At 54.3% G+C, this 17,717-nt stretch overlaps 3 protein-coding genes across 9 annotated transcripts in view; 1 reads left to right on the top strand and 2 right to left on the bottom strand.

The window, feature by feature from the left end:
• The first annotated feature begins 5,172 nt into the window (after positions 1–5,172).
• Positions 5,173–7,159, top strand: RPL29 (ribosomal protein L29). Its single transcript, XM_049640600.1, has 3 exons — positions 5,173–5,217; positions 5,544–5,608; positions 6,657–7,159. Exons 1-3 carry the CDS (start codon positions 5,181–5,183, stop codon positions 7,038–7,040), a joined length of 486 nt encoding a protein of 161 aa, XP_049496557.1. The 5' UTR covers positions 5,173–5,180; the 3' UTR covers positions 7,041–7,159.
• A 1,981-nt stretch (positions 7,160–9,140) lies between these two features.
• Positions 9,141–14,440, bottom strand: ACY1 (aminoacylase 1). Of its 3 annotated transcripts, none has more exons than XM_049640593.1 (15): positions 14,116–14,440; positions 13,610–13,721; positions 12,848–12,912; positions 12,672–12,776; positions 12,230–12,324; positions 11,865–11,941; positions 11,684–11,773; positions 11,528–11,584; positions 11,115–11,188; positions 10,980–11,029; positions 10,740–10,884; positions 10,570–10,638; positions 9,860–9,939; positions 9,666–9,726; positions 9,141–9,584 (listed from the first exon to the last, which is right to left on the bottom strand). In XM_049640593.1, exons 2-15 carry the CDS (start codon positions 13,701–13,703, stop codon positions 9,420–9,422), a joined length of 1,227 nt encoding a protein of 408 aa, XP_049496550.1. In that variant the 5' UTR covers positions 13,704–13,721; positions 14,116–14,440; the 3' UTR covers positions 9,141–9,419. The 3 variants fall into 3 exon arrangements, with proteins under 3 accessions (XP_049496550.1, XP_049496551.1, XP_049496549.1); XM_049640594.1 differs by having other exon boundaries at positions 14,230–14,440; XM_049640592.1 differs by having other exon boundaries at positions 13,610–14,440.
• A 1,431-nt stretch (positions 14,441–15,871) lies between these two features.
• ABHD14A (abhydrolase domain containing 14A) overlaps positions 15,872–17,717 on the bottom strand; it is a 7,082-nt gene continuing 5,236 nt past the window's right edge. For 2 of the 5 annotated variants that reach the window (XM_049640595.1, XM_049640596.1), the window contains exons 4-5: positions 16,431–16,666; positions 15,872–16,224 (exon numbers count right to left, since the gene is read on the bottom strand). In XM_049640595.1, coding sequence (XP_049496552.1) covers positions 16,042–16,224; positions 16,431–16,666 — 419 coding nt within the window. In that variant the 3' untranslated portion in view covers positions 15,872–16,041. The remainder of the gene's footprint in view (positions 16,225–16,430; positions 16,667–17,717) is intronic. The other 3 variants (XM_049640597.1, XM_049640598.1, XM_049640599.1) reach the window with 3 other exon arrangements.

The raw sequence follows: 17,717 nt of genomic DNA, 5'->3' as shown, positions 1-17,717 counted from the left end.
AAAGCCCCATCACCCTCCAAGGCTGCCAGGCGGTCTCATGAATGCACATCCAGGTCCTGGGAGGCTTTCCTCCTGCTCAGCACTGGGTGATGCTCTCCCCCACTGTTACAGATGAGGAAACTGAGGCTCAGAAATGTGAAGTCACTCTGCTGGTGAGTGGCAGTCTGATTTGAACCCAAGCCCACCTGATGCCCAAACTGTGGCTTCCTATAACTCTCAGGTAGACCAACAGGGGTGGTCTCCACAGGCTTCGTTTTCTCTACCCTGAACTCTCTTTGGGGAAGACACCCACCCACCCCCCATCACCACCAGGCTCTTGATGGGGCCAGGGGGACCCAACCTACCCCAGAGCACCTGCTAAGAATGGCAGATAGAGGCTTGATCCACAGGTGGAGGTGGGTGGAAAAGTAGTGTGTGTGTGGGGGGGGGTGGGCGTGTGAAAGAGAGAAAGAGAGAGAGGGACAGAGAGAGGGACAGAGGGACTGGAGGCTCAAAGGGTTCCCATGAGAGGGAGCCCCAGCCTACCAGCTGCAGCACCATTCCATTCGTGGGCCCGTGCTGCCCTCATGCGGATAGCAGGCTCACGTTCCTGGTTGGGGACACTGCAGCACTCCGGGGCCAGAGGCCCCCCCAGAGGGAAAATCGGTGGCCTGGGGCTGTTGAAGACATACCCAGTGACCTGAGGGATGGGCTGCACCTCCAAGCCTCCGCTTGATCTGTCCTCTCTTTCCCTGCCAGGCCCCGAGCCCCACGCTGGCATCACACGCTGCCCACCACCTTTCCTTCTCCAGGAACTTTGAATCCCAGACTCCCAGAGATAAGTGAACTTAAAGGTTATATTCTCCAACCCTCTATCCCATACTTCATCCTCCATCTTCAGTAATTAAATCACTGCTTGCATACCTCTTGTACAAGAGAGCTCACTGCTTCTGGGAACTCACTGCTCCATAGTTCGGAGGAAATTCTGATTGATCTGAAATAATCCTCATCCATGGAGCTGGTATTGGCCTTCCTCAGTCACAGCTTTGCCTTCTGTGGCCACATAGAGCTAGGTGGCCTCTCACTTTGGAATTTCTAAGCAGATCCAAAGCCACTGCTCAGGGGGGCTCCTCTTCTGTGCCCCCCCCCCAGTCTTCTACAGAGAGAACATCCTGGTTTCTGATAACCCACCCACAGTCCTTCTTATCTGGTACACTGGGGGTCCCTGTCCCTCTGGAACTGAGGGGACTCTAGCCTGAGGGGAATCTGGACCCCTGAGGACTGTCCCTTCCCTCCAGCCTGACCCTCCCTTGGATCCTGTCCTCATTTTTAGCATTCACTTGCCTCTGACATTCTTTCCCTGAGCCTTCTCCCCCTCTCCAGAGGCCTTGTGGGGAAAAAAGCATAAATGAGACTGACAATGATTGAGCACCTAATGTGTACTCAGCACAGTGTTCAGTGCTTTACTCAAATTATCCAGTGTCACCCTGTGGAGCAATTACTGTGTTTGTCCCCAGGTTACACTCAGAATGAAGCTTAGAGAGCAGAGATCTGACCTGGTCAAAGAGCTGACTCTTATCCCTGTGAAATCCCTTCAGGCTGATTGGCTTCTTGCCTCTTGATTCTGCCATCTGCCTGGGTTTGTGAAGTGTGTACATTTAATTCCTCAAATACTTATCAGGCCCCACATGCACCTGGACCTGTGCCAGGCACAGCAAAAATAATCCCAGCAAAAATAATCTCCAATCCCGTTACTTTGGTGAATGGGCCCTACTGGATCCTACTTGGACTGTGGCTCTGGACAAGGCCTGGGCAAGACAATGCCACTGGAGGCCACGTGGTTCAGGTGGGTCACATCCAGTCTCGCCCAGTGCAAGGTTTATCTAGGCCTCACCTCTCCAGCTTGTGCCCAAGGCATCGGCAAGGGGCCTGGTTGATAGACACTCCGCTGAGTCTAGCTAGTGGCTCTGCCCTAGGCTAGGCCACTGAGGGTGGAAGGTGGACCCAGGCCTCCACATGGACCTGAAATGGGGCAAGAGCTGCTCATTCATAGAGGGTGGAAGTGTGTCAACCTTGGAGAAAAGGTTACATTTTTCACCTTTTTTGTGTCAGAGACTCCTTTGGCATCTGGTGATGTTTACTGACCTCTTTCAGAATAATGTATGGTTGTGGTGGGGTTTTTTTTTTTGTTGTTGCTTATTTACTTATTTATTTTAAGTACCCTCTACGCCCAACATGGGGCTTGAACTCACAAGCCCTATATCAAGCGTCATACACTCTTCTAACTGAGCCAGCCCCAGAATAATGTTTTTAAAGGTTTTTTTTTTTTAATTAAAAAAATGCTTATTTTTGAGAGAGTGTGAGCAGGGGAGGGGCAGAGAGAGGGGGACAGAGGATCCAAAGCAGGCTCTGTGCTGACAGTAGTGAGACCAACATGAGGCTTGAACTCATGTGAACCATAAGATCATGACCTGAACCAAAGTCAGACGCTCAACCAACTGAGCCACCCAGGAGTCCCATATTCCTTTTTTTTTTTTTAGTTTATTTATTTATTTTGAAAGAGAGAGAGAGAGAGAGAGAGAGAACAAGCAGGACAGGAGCAGAGAGAGGGGGAGAGAAAGAATCCCAAGTAGGCTCCTCAATGTCAATGCAGAGCCTGATGCGGAACTCAAACCCACAAACTACAAGGTCATGACCTAAGCCAAAGTCCGATACTTAACCAACTGAGCCACCCAGGTGCCCCACCCTCCAACACACACACACCAATAATGTTTTCAAATGAGCAAAATAAAATAGGACCACAAAGGATTTTCATGAACAGGGAAGGATGTCCATGAATTATGACTGAATGAATACAATTGTTACAAAAGAGCTTTCACGGAAAAAGAATGAGAGAAAGAAAGGAAGGGAGGGAGGGAGGAAGGAGGGAGGGAGGGAGAGGGAGAGGGAGAAAGAGAGACGGAGGTGAGGGAGGGGTGAAGAGGGGAGGGGAGGAAGGGAAGAAGGGAGGGAGGGATAAAGGGAGGGAGGGAGAGGGGAGGGGGGGAGGGAGGAAGGAAGAAGGAGGGAACTATCCCTATACATAAGGCTGGCCCTACCATCGTACCTATTGAAAGGCATGGCAGGCAAGTGGCTCTAGGTCATGTTCCCTTTTGGCTCCTGAACAAGTCCCAGATCAATCAAAGCTCCCCACTCTTGTCACTGCTCCCCCTTTGACAGGCAGTTGGGATTTCACCCTGGGCCAATCCCTATAGCAGCTCCAATGTTAATGCATGGCCATCATCACCTGTCTTTGAATCTGCCTCCCCTGTCAGACTATGGCTCTCTGCTCACTGCTTGCTCTGCCACTGTTATAACAACCTGGCAAAACTAAGTCCCGAGCAGATGTCCACATCTTCCTTTCCCCCTTCACCCCCAACTCTCTGCAATATGCTCCTGTCACTCCGTGAAACCACCTTGCCAAAGAACGTCCATTCAGCAGGTGTTTATTAAGTTCCTGTTCTACATCAAGTCCTATGTCAAGCAATGGGGAAGTAAAAGTGACCAAACCAGTCCTGAACTCATGGCACCTGTGCCAGTGGACACGTACACAAGTAAATATAGAACATAATTAGAGTCTGGAAAGTTCTATGAAGGAAGCAAAGAGAATGAGAGGACACAGAATAACTGAGGAGATGGAGTAGAGTGTATCTATTTTAGATAGGGTGGGCAGTCTTTGGGAGACCTCTCCAAGAAAGCACACCATCCAAAGAGCATAGTCCAGGGAGAAGGTAGTCCAGTCAGAGAGGATAATAAGTGCAAAGGCCTTGAAGTCAGAACAAGCATTTGTACTTGGCAGGAAAGGAAAAAAGCCCATAGGTTTGGAGAGAAGTGAATGATATGGAGAAGACTGCCAGGATTAGGGGAAGTAAAGAGTTTCTTTCCAAATGCAAGAGGAGGCCTTTGAAGACTTTCAATGACAAGGTCTGATTTGTGTCTTTAACCGTGCCCTCCGGTCCCACTGCTGCGTGGAGATGAACTGTGGAGGGGGAGAGGGGAAGAGGGAAAAGTTGTCAGGAGGAAACGCCCGACTCATTTTCGATGTCCCACAGGCGTATCACATTTAATGTATCCAAACAGAAACATCTGGATCACTGGCCTCCTCAAAGCAAAGCAATAAAAGCCCTGTCCCTCCCAACCTTCCCCACTTCTGTGAACAGTACCAGCATTCATCCAGACGTTCAAGCCAAAAATTTAGGGACCACCTGGCCTCCCTCTCCTCCCTCATCTTCTGCATCCCAAGTCCAGTCTACTGATCCACTCTTCCTCATACCGGCCGCCCTGGCTGGGTTCCAGGTTCCCCCACTCTCCAGTGGCACCTCGGAGAAGACGGCACCAGCCGCCCCACACCTACCCCGCTTCACTTCTGCCCCCTACAGTCCATTCTCCGCACAGCAGCCAAGGTACTTTTAAAGAACACAAGTCTGTCACTCCTTTCCTAGCATGTATTCCTCAGGGTCTCCCTTCGTCTTCGGGACCTTTAATGAGAACTGGGCCCCAAGAGCCTAGTCCAGTTAGAATAAACGTGGGTAAAACCTGCAGGAAGCTGAGCGAGGCTCGTAGCGCCGCCTTCCCATCTGGCTTGTACCCTCCCAGGCTTCGGAACCTTTCTTCCCGGCGCTGGGGGAAGCTTTTCCGGAAGAACCTTCCGGCCCGGACGATCCTATTTCCCGTGCTGCACAGCGGCCTTCCTCTTTCTCTTCCGGTCCAAGGCGCTTCGGGAGCCGCGGGCTTTGGTGAGTTTTGGCCGCGCGGTATCCGGAGCCATCCGCGGCTCCCAGCCAGCTGCCGGGCGCTAACCCCGCGAAGGACAGGGAGACCGGCTGCGTGGCTGTGGGGAGCGGAGGGCGCGGGGCGCGCGTGGTGCTTGCGGGTTCTCAAGGAGTGGATGGGAGGGGGAGGACTCGGATTTGGGGTAGAGCGCAGCCTTGGGAGGGAGGGTTGGTTTCAGGGCACTGTTACCCGAGTTCGGGAGGCGGGGACCGGCGTTGGGTCGTGCTGAGTAAGTTGAGGCCGGTGGAGGCCGCAGATGCAAGGCAGGCATCTGTGTGCAGTTTCATTCCGGCTTCTGGCCCACGTCCTTCCACATCAAGGCGGCAGTGATAGGCCCAGCCCTGTGAGCCCCCGGGCCTGACCTCCACTCTCCTCTTCCAGGTGCAGATATGGCCAAGTCCAAGAACCACACCACGCACAACCAGTGTAAGTTCCCCTGGCCCAACTTCTTATCTCACACTTCAGACCCTGACAAGAACTAGGGATGCGGGGCAGGGCAAGGGGGCACATTTCTACTGTGGGCCTGGGGCTGATTTTGTTTTCAGTCACTGTTACCTTTGGGTTATAGTTGTAGAAGCCAGGCATCCGCTTGAGATACCCACAGTGCTTTGCATTCAATGATAAGGGTTATTCCAGATCTCAAGAAGGCCTACTCTGGGAAGTAATGGTTTTTCCCAGGCTGGCCAGCTGTGATGTTGGGTGGTCTTACTAGAGCAAATCTCATTTGGTCTAATTCCTTTGCTTCCTCCCAGCACGGAAATGGCACAGAAATGGCATCAAGAAGCCCCGGTCACAAAGATACGAATCTCTTAAGGGGGTGAGTGTGTGTGCCGCATCACATACAAGTGTGTCTGTTTGGCCCCAGTTGCACCATCAGAGAGCCTTTCATGTATCTTTTTCTGGCTTCAGCATCTGCCTGAGCACCGTTATGAACTGTCTCTTGTCTTACCTGGACTACCAAAGTCCACGGTTTCTCTATCCAGCCACCTTTTGCTTGGACTTGAAGTTCTGCCAAACCCATAAGAAACCTTTACTTGGCTTTTCCCAGCCCAGGTCGTAACTCCCTGGTCAACTGTAACCTGCCTCCTGAGGGTAGTTTGACCATCCCCATTGCTTATCCAGAGCACTTGAAGGGAGGGAATGGCTTTATCTTTGTGTACTGCGCACTTTGTGAGAATCTTCCATTCTTCCAGTCACATGACCTTGATCTGACCCGGTGCTGAGCTTGGGGGTCAGCTTTCCTTCCTGTGCCAAGGAGTTCAAAGAATTGGCTGAGAAGGCTGAGGCTACAGGGTCTAAGCAAGAGAACAGGGTCCTGTCTCTTCCCTGTGCCCTTGATCTCTGATCTGTGGAATGAATCTTTGAATTTCACAGCTTCAGTTTCCCCATCTTGATTTCTTTTTCAGCCTTCTTTGCCATGAATCTGTTGTACCAGGTGTGGTGTTTAACTGACACTTTCCTTAAAAGAGGTGGGGATGGCCCTGAGGGGTTTCAGGAAAACTGAGCTGACACCCTGCAACCCTGGCAGAAGGGGCAGCCTTCATTTGTTCTTTCCTTCTGCACTTGATTTGAGCTCTATTGGGCTCTGGGCATGTAGCCCGGAAAATGTGGTGTGTGTGGAGCATTAGGGTGGAGTGTTGGCTTTTGGGGTTGTAGTACGCGTTTCTCTTCAGGTGATTTGTGAGGGGTGTATATTTCAGCATTTAAGTTTGACTTAAGTTCGGCATTTAAGTTTGACTGTCTACCTCCCCAGTAGGCCTTGGCTGGAGCCCAGCAATCTCGATACAGCTGTGGAGAGGGCCACAACAGGTGACTTGGGGCCCACGTGCTGCACTTACAGTGTCTGCTTTTTTTTTGCCTTCCAGGTAGACCCCAAGTTCCTGAGGAACATGCGCTTTGCCAAGAAGCACAACAAGAAGGGCCTGAAGAAGATGCAGGCCAACAACGCCAAGGCCATGAGTGCACGCGCCGAGGCTATCAAGGCCCTTGTCAAGCCCAAGGAGGTCAAGCCCAAGATCCCAAAGGGTGGCAGCCGCAAGCTCAATCGACTTGCCTACATCGCTCACCCCAAGCTCGGGAAACGTGCTCGTGCCCGCATTGCCAAGGGTCTCAGGCTCTGCCGGCCAAAGGCCAAGGCCAAGGCTCAATCCAAGGCCCAGGCTGCAGCTGCAACTCCTGCTCCAGCTCCTGCTGCGGCTCAGGCTCAGGCTCCCAAAGGTGCCCAGGCCCCCACAAAGGCACCAGTGTAGAGCCTTCCATCTGCCAGTGTGAGGGTAGAAGGACTGGTGTGACCCCTGGGCTTCTATCTGCATGGGGCTGGTGTCCTCCTGTGCTATTTGTACAAATAAACCTGCGGCAGGATCTGTCAGTTGGCCTGTGTCTGTGATCCAGGAACTAGGGTTGGAGTGGGGTTGGTACCTCCATTTTTTGCTTTCTCTCGGTGGTAGGGTATGGGTGGGAGTCAGGGGAAATGGGGTTCTGGAGTGTAGGAAGGGGACCTGGTAAAAGAAATGGTGGTGGGCCTTAGGGAGGCTGGAGCACATAGCCTGCTGGACTGGGTAGGCTGGTGAGGAAAGTAATCACAAATACCCTGATCTTTGAATTTACCCAGGAGATAAAGGACCCTGCTGAATTCTGCACTCTGGCCTGAGCCATTCCACACTTAAGCTGTTCCTAGTGTACATGGCCAGCATCCACTATTCCGGGTTGTTCTGGTCCCCCCAACCCAGGGCAGTGGTGGCACTGTCTTCCTAGTGCAACTGCGCCAGACCCTGCTGTGCACCCTGGATCAGCTACTTTATTTGCAAAGTCTTCGTCCTTAGGGGAGTCAATGAAGCAAGTGGTATAGTGGTCATTGGTATTTGGGGGCTTCCTATAGAAGGTGCCAAGCATATCACTGTTCCTGGTCACCCAGTCCTCAAAACTCACTTTTCAGTATGGTGATCATGTAATTTGTGAACCAGCCTTGGGCACTTGTCTCAAGGATTTCACTTCCTTACTCTGGGGTACTAGGTACAACCCATGATAAATGGTCTCCCTTCTGAGGTAGGTATTACTATTCTTTTTGTTTTACAGGGAAGGAAATTTGTTCCGAGATGATGGAGCTAGGCTGGGATGGAAGTGGCATTGGGACCCAGGCAGCCCATGCTGGACCCCAGAAAGTTTGCTTGGCCAGCCAAGGCTGGGCTGCTAGCTCATGACTGTCATCCTGGCATGCTCTGGATGGCCAACTGCCCCATTACCAGGGGGTGTCAGATAGGTGGGGTCTTGAAAGGGACCAAAAGCAGGTTTTATGTCCTGAAGGTAGCTTGGCCCAGCCTGAGGTTACCAGGTCATGTGGCTTCCACTAAGGCCTGTGCTCTAATCCCCAAGAGAGGGGGCATAAAGACTCCTTTGCCCAGTCATCCTGCTACAGTCTGAAGGGGGAGGCCAGACCCCAGGTCAGGGGCTTCAACTAGGCTTACTGAACATCACAACCAGCTTGCTGCACTCAGCTTTTGCATGGAGCCTCCCTTGTGTAGAAGCACAGGTCCCCAGTTCTTGAGTCTCAATTCTTTGTGGACTCCCATTACCTGCAAGCTATGCAGTCCTGGACAGGGTATTCTAGCAGAGCTTCTAAAGGGCTTCCAGTGAAACCTGCATCCAGGGGCTGCTGTGAGGGTTCAAAGATAACAAAGTCCTGGCTCCTTGTCAGAACTCCAGGTGCAGGGATTACTACCATGGGGACTAAGCCTGCAGGCCACAGAACCAGGCTGTGGACTTCCCTCTGGCCACTGTCAGCACTTAAAAGCCCAGCCATACCTGTCCCACCCAGTTCCTGTGGAGGCCAGAACAGGACTAGATCGGATAAGCTAGAGGAACAGGCTCAACTCTCGGGGCCACAGTGACTTCTTGGTACTGCCTAGAGCCCTAGCAGTGCTGACAGACTGAAGCCCCCATTCGTGGGCCGCTCTGCACACACTGATCCTTCCCTACACAGGGTGCTGGGGACCCTAAAGTCAACTAACCAGGTCTACCAAGGCTCCTACCCCTCTGTGACTCAAGCTCCCAACACCAGAGCAGGTGCCACACCTGTCATCCCTAGGGTCTGGCAAATGCGAGCAGTCTTGACTTGCTCGTTATCTGCCTGCCCCGACATCTGGCAGGGCCCACCTGGCCTCCAGTTCTAGTTCTATCTCAGGATCCCAAGTGTGTTTCCAGAAAGCCAGGAATGTTTCCCTGAGATCTTTGTCTTAGTTTCCCTCTCAACGAGGATGGTATCCCCGACCTTAAAAGTCAGATATAGGTATAGTGACCATTGAGAACAAGAATTATGGTCCTTTGATGCCAGACAGGGCTGGGTGGTACTGAATGAGCATGCCGTGTCGAGGGGCACAAGAGCAGCATAGGGTGCTAGAGACATATCCAGAGCCAGGCTCAGTTTCCTCATCTGTGAACTGGGGGTGATAACAGCATGTCCACAAATAAAATGACAGAATCCCTGCTTCATGAACATCCTTGCTCTTAGTACTTCAGAACTGGCCCCTGTCCGCACACAGACTTTATTGTGGGGCAGGGGGGCAGAGGGGTAGACCACTTAACACTGGTCAGGATGGACACTCCGGGGTAGAGGTTGGGGAGCCTGGGACTCAGCTCTCACTGGGCAGGGCAGGCACGCTGGCCAGAGCAGGCAGCAACCGTGTGTATATGTCAACCCCACGGAGGAACACAGCCTCATGCAGACGCTCATCGTGGTCATGCAGCAGCACGGGTGTGCAGTTCATGGGTGAGAAGCCCAGAGCTGGGACCCCCACCTGCAGGGGGCAAGGAGAAGCTGTTAGGAGGAAGGCCAGGATCCAGGCCCACCCACTGCTCATCCATTGCATGAGGCTCACCGCACGGAGATAACGGCTATCGGTGGCAGCTGGGAAGATCTCCGGCTCCAGAGTGAGGTTCCTGCCGAGGTAAGAGCCTGGTGAATGGGGAGGCAGTGAGGGGAGAGGGCAAGGGAAGGATTGAAGGGACAAGGAAGGTGGAAGGGAGGTAGGGGAAGGACAGAGGAAAGGGAAAGGCTAGCCAGTACGCTCACATGTCCTTGAAGACCCCACTGAATGCTGCCCACCAGGGATCTGAGTCATTAGTAGATGTCACTCGGGACTCTGTCCACTTCTGGGGGGAGGGGAAGGAAGGCAAGATCAGGACAGGGCCCGGACATCTTGCCCTATTCTTCATAGGGTGGGCTGTGCCTGCCACAGGCACACATCCAACCCCCACTCCCCACCCTGGCCTCAATCCACCTATTCAGATGCCCAGCTGGCCAGTCCAGCCACAGGTCTGGGACCTTGCCCTGCTCTCCATCTTCTTACTTCCTGTCCATCCTTCATATCCTAGGCCAAGTGGCCCTTCCTCAGGATGGCTCTCCCAGACCTCTCAGACTGGCCGAATACTCGTTGTGGGTTCTCAGAGTGTGGGGTCCCACCCTTTCCTGAACCACATGTGTTCATACTTATGTAAAAGTAATATTATACAAATGTCTAATTCAGGTCTATTCCTTTTTTCGTGCTGTAAGGACTAGAAGGCCATGAACTGTGCCTAATTTTACTCCTATGCTATGCTCAGCACCCAACAGTGGCCTCCATGACTAATGCTTGTTGGTGAATAAAACGTGTCTCTCATAGCTAAGGCAATGTCTAGATATATGCAGGCACACCAAGCGCACACTCCCACTGTGACCCACACTCAGCCAGCCCAGTCTCCCCTGTGCCCACGGCTCCCCGACCATGGGTCCCCAGCCGATACCTGAATAAACTCGAAGGTGACTCCCTCGCCGGCTGCCTGGCACCAGCCCTGCAGCTGCTCCTCGAAAGCCTATGAGAAGGGAGATGAGCTGACCTCTCGGGCTCTCCCTGAGCCTCCAAGATAGGTTTGAGGACCCGGCTCCCTCCTCCAAACCCAGGTAGAGGTGGCACCTTCAGGTCTACATCCGGTGCCACACGGAAGTCAAAACTGGCGCTCATAGTAGCAGGTACCACATTGCAGGCCACGCCCCCCTCTAGCTTAGTCAGGTTCACAGAAGTCACAGCCCCCTCCTTCAGGTGCGGGTTTGACTGCAGCCTGCGGTGGGAGACAGGGCAGGGGCAGCAGGGGGAACCTCCTTTCTCTCCTGCACAGATGCTCAGACCCCCACCCTCTTTCCCAGGCTGCCTTACCTCTGCCTCTCCTTCTCCCGGAAAGCCAGGATTGAGCTCACGACCTTGTGCTAGGAGAGTGTGAGATCGGATGTGAGAGTGGCCCTGGGATAGAGCCTTGGGAATTCCCAAACTCCCTCCCTGTGTGCCACGCACCAGCTTCTCTGCTGCTGTGTCCTCAATGAAGCGTGAACCGTGACCCGGCTTCCCGATGCTCGTGACCCGCACCCCTGGGAAAAATGAGTGAGAAGTGGGTGTCTTAAGCATGGGTAGGGCTGAAAAAGTATCAGCCCTGGGGTGGACCCAGGTCTTCCCCTCATTCCAAGCTCCTCTGGCAGGGCTGTCCCCCACAGAATGCACAGTGTAGAGCTGGCTTCTGCCCATGGCAGGGGTTTACCCTAAGAAGCTCAGGAAGGAGAAGCCCAGGTAGGAAGGGTCTGGGAGGCAGAGGCTCTGGGTTCAAGGCCTACTCAGGTCCAAACCTGCTGCATGACCCTGGGCAGGCCCCTGCCCCTCTGGCCCAGCACCCCATCTGCACAGTGACACCCTCCTGCCGAACCCATACTCACACCAGGGGCTCCGCTCACTATAAAAGACAGTGAAGGCATCGGCGGGGTTGGCCAAGCCTGGGGAGGAAAAGGGGATTCAGAGGGTGGAGTGGCCCAGCCCCCACTAGCAGATTCCCTATCCCCTACTGGCCACTCAGGGGCCTGCCACCCGCTCACCCTCATCGAGGGCAAAGCCAGCCCTAAGAGCCTGGAATTCGGGCCGCTGCACAAACAGCTCCATGCCTTGGTGACCCCCAACCTCCTCATCTGCAAAAGCAACAAGGACATGAGATGAGGGAGCCACCCTCACCAACATATCCTCCTCCCTTGAGAGTGTCCCTCCCCGAGCCACTCCTACCTGGCACAAAGGTCATGTGGATGGTTCTGGGGAAATGGTGGCCCTCAGCCTTCAGCCTCCTCACAGCCTCCAGGTACCTGAGGGGCAATGACAGGAGGTAAGCCAGGTGTTGAGGGAGCCACCAGATGCTTGGGTGGGCAGGCTGGAGCCCTGGGCCCTGGGCCCTACTCTGCTGCAATCTGGTAGGGGGACTCTGGGAAATCCCTGTCCCTCAGTCTCCCTATCCATGTAATGGTGGTAATTCCTGTCCAAGGTAAGAGGTCAAGATGTTCCTTGGCCTTGAGTTTCTCCAATCACACCCCAGGTCCTGTGTCAATTCAATGGGCCAGTGACATTGGAGGGGACAGGGAATGGAGGACACTCACTGGATGCTGACACACTTCATGTCCTGCGTGCCCCTGGCATAGATGTAGCCCTCGGCATCCTTGAAGGCCTCAAAGGGGTCATGACTCCAGTGTTCCTGGGGTGGAGATGAGAAGAAGGACCCAAGCCCCAAATTTAATCTATTCTGCTCAACTGTGGCCCTGTCCTGGAAGCCCATAGTAGAGTTGGGGTGTCAAGTGGGGTGGTGAAGGGGATAGAAGAGGGCAGCTGATTGCCATCCCTCAACTCTGTTCCCACCATCACCCCCCCACTGTGGGCACAGAATGGACCACTGGACAAAAGCTGCTTGAACAGAGTAACGCCCTATGAGATCAGGAGTCAGTTTTAGGACCAGCCCAGTAGGATCCCTGGGGTCCAAGAGAAGGTCTACATCATCTTCGCGTGCCTCAAAGCCTACACCACTCCCCCCGTCCCCACACACACCTTGAAGACAGGCACCACATCCGTGTGGGAGTTGAGTAAAAGGGAGGAGAGTCTGGGGTTGGTGCCTGGCCACGTCAGCACGGTCACCACACGGCCTGGTGCCACCTGGAGAGGACCAGGAGGTAAGGAGATGCCCCAGGGCCAGATCCCCTCCCCATGCAGGGCCCCAAGCTCACCTCTACTTTCTGACAGCTCAGGCCCAGCTGGTGGGCTCTCTTCTCAAGGAAGGCCACGGCAGCCCCTGGGGACACAGAGAGTCTTGGGGTTGCTTCTGCCTACCTACACTTCCCACCGATCCAGGCAAAGCTGGGGTGCATTCAGAGAGGGGAGCCCATTCGAAATGGGCTGCTGCCTCCTCAGTGCAATTCCACATCCCTCAGGGACACCTGCATTTCTGTCTCCAACGAAGAAGATATTTTTGGCCAGTCAGGGACCCTTTGTGGAAGGTCAAGTGGGAAGTCCACAGTTAGAAACAGGAGTGATTGCTATCTTCCTTAGAAATAGGAAAACTGTGGTACAGAGACATGAGATTCACCTAATGTCTCCCAGCTGGTAAATACAGGGCAGGGGTTTGGACCCATGTCCACAATTTCCAGCCACCAAGCTTGATTCCCTAAGGGCTGTGGCCTTTGTCCTGCCCCAGTAGGCTTCTGGAGCGTCTTTCTTTGTGGCTGTCTGGTCTCCCCTCCCCGACCTCAAACACTGGGCAGTGAGGTGAAGTTGTTCCTTAACTAGCCACCAGGAGTAACTTCTGGTGCAGCACAGTCTGAAGGGGGCGGCTGAGCAGTCTGTTGGTCTGGGGAATGGCTAGAGGCATTGAGGCGCCATTTGGGGCAGCAGAGTGGGGCTCAGCTGGGTGACAGGGGTTGGAGTCTGGTATACAGCACAGTCCCCGCCCCGGGGCCCCACCGCAGGCCCTGGAACCACCGCGTTCTCACCGTAGTCGGGTTCCGGCTGGACGGTGCGGATGCGCAGGTACTGACGGAAGAGTGTCACGGACGGGTGCTCGCCCTCGAGACCCTCGCTGGCCATGGCGCTGCGCGGGGTGAGCTGGGGGTAAAGCGAGTGGCTACCTACCCCTCCCGTCTGGGGCCCAGTGGACTCCATCTGCACACAGGCCCTCCCCAGGGCGGTTCCTCCAACGTCCCACAGGGAGAACACACCCCGTTTTGGAGCCCCCATTCTGTTTCAGGAGCCGTGCTGGCCGCTTTCGACACATGCCCATTTGAATCCGCCAAAAAGCCCCATGAAGTTGTGCCTCTGAATGCCCACTTTACAGAGGAGAAAGCTGAGGCTGAGAGGTTCGGGGACAGCTAGAGAATAGCTGAGCCAGGTTTGATCCCAGGCATTGACTCCCCCAGCCCTTCCCAAATCATTCTCCCAATTGCCCGGATTTTATCCCATGGAACCCCAGATCGCTCTACTCCTCTCCGGGGCCCCCCACCTCGCTGTCTGCCGGTCTTGGGCCCGCGGTTGCCTCTCAGCGCCCGCTCCGGACCGTGCCCAGGGCTCAGGGTCCTGCGAGGTCGCGGGCTCAGAACCGCCCGGGTCTGCCTACCACGTGCCCGGACCGGGTCGCGGGGCGGGGCCGAAGACTGCGAGTAAGGGCCGTCCCAGTCTCTAGGGCCGCGTCGGCGCGGGAGTCTCCGCCCGCCCCTGGTTCCAGCCTCCGCTCCGATTACCGGATTCCTCTCGCGGGCAGCCTCCGCCGCCACCTGCTACGCCCCGCGGCTGACTGCTGGCCCCCGCTGGCCCCGCCCCCGCCCCCACAGGCCCCACCCCGCCAGGCCCCGCCCCCGGGCCTAGAAGCGAGCTCCGGATGGTCCCGCCTCCAGAGGGCTCTATCTCCCACAACTTCCACATGGGGACAGAAGCGAGGTGGGTAGACACTGACACACGAAGTGTCTGCCCCTCCGGCGCCCCTTACTCTTGGGGTACAGAGCTGCAAAGTCCTGCCAGAGCTGGCTCCTGCCTGCTCCCCGACCCCCTCCCGTGCGTCTCCGACTTCTCCCCCATTCCGTGTCTCAGCTCCTCAGGGAGGGCTTCCCTGACTGCCTCAGCCCCCTATGTGGAGAGGTTATTGGTCAATATCTGTTTTTTCATACTGTATAAGCTCCAGGAGGCCGGTCCGTGTACCCGCAGATCCGTGTACCTGGTAGGGCACTGAGCCTATGCCTGGACAAAGTGTCAGGAAAGGATAAATGGACAGAGGGGCACATATGTGACTGCCTGTGAGATCGTGCGAATGTGCAGCTGTGTGGGCAAATCTAACAGTGTGCATCAGTGTGTGTGACCGTGTGTGTGACAATACGAGTGTGAGGTGGTGGTTGGGTGTGGTAGCATCTGTGTGACAGAGAATGTCATGGTGGGAGGATGAAACTGAGGCTGCGTGACAGCGGGAGAGGTGGGGAAACTGCACAAAAGCATACATGTGACATACTGTTGGCTGACCCTGTGCCAGGCTTCCTGGCTCTTCTGCAGCCACCGGAGAGGGAGGATAAAGAGGCACAGGTGTCGTACTGGCCACCCCCAGACTGCACACAGTTGTAGCTGCCCACTTGTGCCCCCAGTTGGCCTTTGTACCCTTAGGCAGTTCTGAAGTCAGCTTGGGGAGGGGCAGGGTTGAAGACTTCAGCCTCCTGGCTCAGAGGAGGCAGGCCAGGAGGGTAGGGTAGGGGTCCATCCCAACGCTCCCAGGGTTTCAGTCTGGTCTGCTTACATACCCAGGAGCAAGCAGTCTTGGTAGTTCACCACCAATGCTATGTTAATTGTTAAACCACATTCCCCACCTCCAGCCCTACACATCCTGCTCCCTTAGGCCATAGGTCCTGCATTCCTGACTCACTCAGTTCAACTGCCAGATCCTGGATTTCCCACCAATCCCAGTGGGCACGCAGCAGTAATACCCCCTCGCCCTGACCCCCTCCAGCTCCGTGTGGCCAAGTACCTCACTTACCCAGACTGATTCAATCCTAAAAACAAATTTTGAGTTAGGTATTAACATCATGCCCATTTTACAGATGAGGAAATTGAGTCACAGAGTGGTAAGGGCAGCCAGCTAGGAAGTAGCCCATGTTCTTAGTCTTCCCAGGCTGCTGAAACCTCCCTCCAGCTCCCAGCCCCAAAGCAGTTCCAGACTTGCCTCCCACTCCCACCCCACCTGCTGTAATACCAGGAAACAGGACCTGTCACTCCCCAGGCATGACAAAAATGCTCTTTTTTATTGTGCCTGTGAGATGAAATGAGAGGTCCTGACTGGGTCTGGCCCTCTGACCTCCACCCTCCAATCCCAGGGGCTGCCTCCCTGGTGAGGTGCTGGTCCAGACTCTCCAAGCTCAGGCCAGGCCTCGGGCCTGGCCAGTGGGTGACCTCAAGGCAGGTGGTCAAGGAAGGCAAGGAGGACAAGGTGGAAGTCTTGAGGCTTGTGGAGGTAGCAGGCGTGGCCTGCATCACGCAGCTTCACCACGGAGTGGTTGGGCAGGTGACGGAGCTGCCGCAGTGACTCCCGAGCCAGGATGCGGTCCAGCTCCCCATACAGGATGAGAGTCGGGGTCTGCAGGGCAAGGCAAGGGCTTGTGATCCTGGAGCCTGATGGGAACTGACCCTCTAGCCACCTCCTTAGGAAATCTTTCCCAAACACCCCATCTCTTTCTATCCAGATGAGGCCGTGTGTCCTCCAAGTGAGACCTGAGTCCTTTCCTGCCATGACTCAAGCCAGGGATAGCAAGCCAGGACCTTTGGAAACCCTCCTCCTAGTACCTTCACGGCCCAGAATTGTTCCTGGGTGTAATTCTGGGTGGAGGCGGGTGCGATGGGCACGAATCCACGCAGCTGGTGGTGGCCTTGGATCAAAAAGGGCAGGGCATAACGGCCACTCAGAGAGGGGCTCACCAACACGGCATTCCGCACCTCCAGGTCTCGAAGCACTCGCTCCAGCAGCTCTGCCCGCCCTGCCTCTGTGCTTGCCTCCTTGGAAGGTGCTGAGTTCCCAAAACCTGGGAACAGCAGGAGGCACCAGCTGAGGGAGGCTGGAAAGGAACTCAGGACTTCCTGCCCACCACAGTGGGGGAAAGAGCAGTGGTGCGTGGCAATGCTAGCCCAAACTTCCCAGAAGCTACTTTTTATAATGTGATAGGTCTGCTAGAAAAGCATTTTTAATTCATTACATTGGCAAAACCAAGAAGATTGATAATACGCAGTGTTGGGAAAGATGAGGAGAAATGGGCACATTCATAAATGACGGATGGGAGGATAAATCCATATAGCATTTTTGGAAGGTAAGGTAGTATTTGTCAAAATTTTTTTAAATGCGTATCTTTTGACCCATCAATGTCCTTGGTAGCTACCCTACAGAAATTATTGCCTTTGTGCTCAGAGACATGTCCAAAGTTGCTTCAGCTTCATTTCTCAAGCATTTCAATTTACACTGAAAACTCTAAATCAACCTACATATCCACCAGTAGAGGAATGGGCAGATAAAATGTGTCCATGCCTCCAATGGCACATAGTACACATACAGATGACTGGCATGCCCTATGAGACATGGTACCGGAGGAGAAAACCAAACTGTGGATAGATTTGCTAAGCAGACGGGACACCAGTCACGGTCCTAACCTCACCACACAATCCTGCAGCACCACATTTTTCTATATATGGAAACGCCCAAAGGGAGTCAGGCACCCCCAAACTGCTGGGAGAGAAATGTGGCATGGGTCTCTGAGGGCATCACTCTTGTTGGATTTTTTAAAGACAAGAATAATAGCATAAACCATTTGCATAACTAAAAAAACCAAAAAGCTACCTAGTTTGTCATAAAAGTACAGTGAGGTCTCTCCATGCAATGGCTTGTAAAGTGAGTCATGTTTCTATTTGCTCTGTGACATGCAACAATCCACATTCTAGTTTTCAAGGTAGAGAATAAAAACACAGGCCCTTTAGTATGGCCATCTTGTCTTGCGACCTGCCACCGTTTGTCCAGACACTGGGATCCAAATGCCAACCCCCCCCCCCTCAAGCCATACCGTAAGGCTTTTCTACCCCCCCGAC

The sequence above is a fragment of the Panthera uncia genome, chromosome A2, assembly GCF_023721935.1.
Source record: "Panthera uncia isolate 11264 chromosome A2, Puncia_PCG_1.0, whole genome shotgun sequence".
In the NCBI taxonomy this organism is placed as follows: domain Eukaryota; kingdom Metazoa; phylum Chordata; class Mammalia; order Carnivora; family Felidae; genus Panthera; species Panthera uncia.
The sequence above is the reverse complement of the archived record's forward strand: the minus strand, read 5'-3'. Positions and strand labels throughout refer to the sequence as shown.

Bases quoted from the DNA above. Each gene is read 5' to 3' on its own strand.
- ACY1 (XM_049640592.1), bottom strand. From the start codon at position 13,853: ATGGGGGCTCCAAAACGGGGTGTGTTCTCCCTGTGGGACGTTGGAGGA. The intron at 11,585-11,683 runs GTGAGCGGGTGG...TTTCCTCCCCAG, and splicing joins TGGCTTTGCCCTCGATGAGG to GCTTGGCCAACCCCGCCGAT. The intron at 9,585-9,665 runs GTGAGCCTCATG...TGCCCCCTGCAG, and splicing joins ATAGCCGTTATCTCCGTGCG to GTGGGGGTCCCAGCTCTGGG.
- RPL29 (XM_049640600.1), top strand. From the start codon at position 5,181: ATGGCCAAGTCCAAGAACCACACCACGCACAACCAGT. The intron at 5,218-5,543 runs GTAAGTTCCCCT...GCTTCCTCCCAG, and splicing joins CCACACCACGCACAACCAGT to CACGGAAATGGCACAGAAAT. The intron at 5,609-6,656 runs GTGAGTGTGTGT...TTTGCCTTCCAG, and splicing joins GATACGAATCTCTTAAGGGG to GTAGACCCCAAGTTCCTGAG.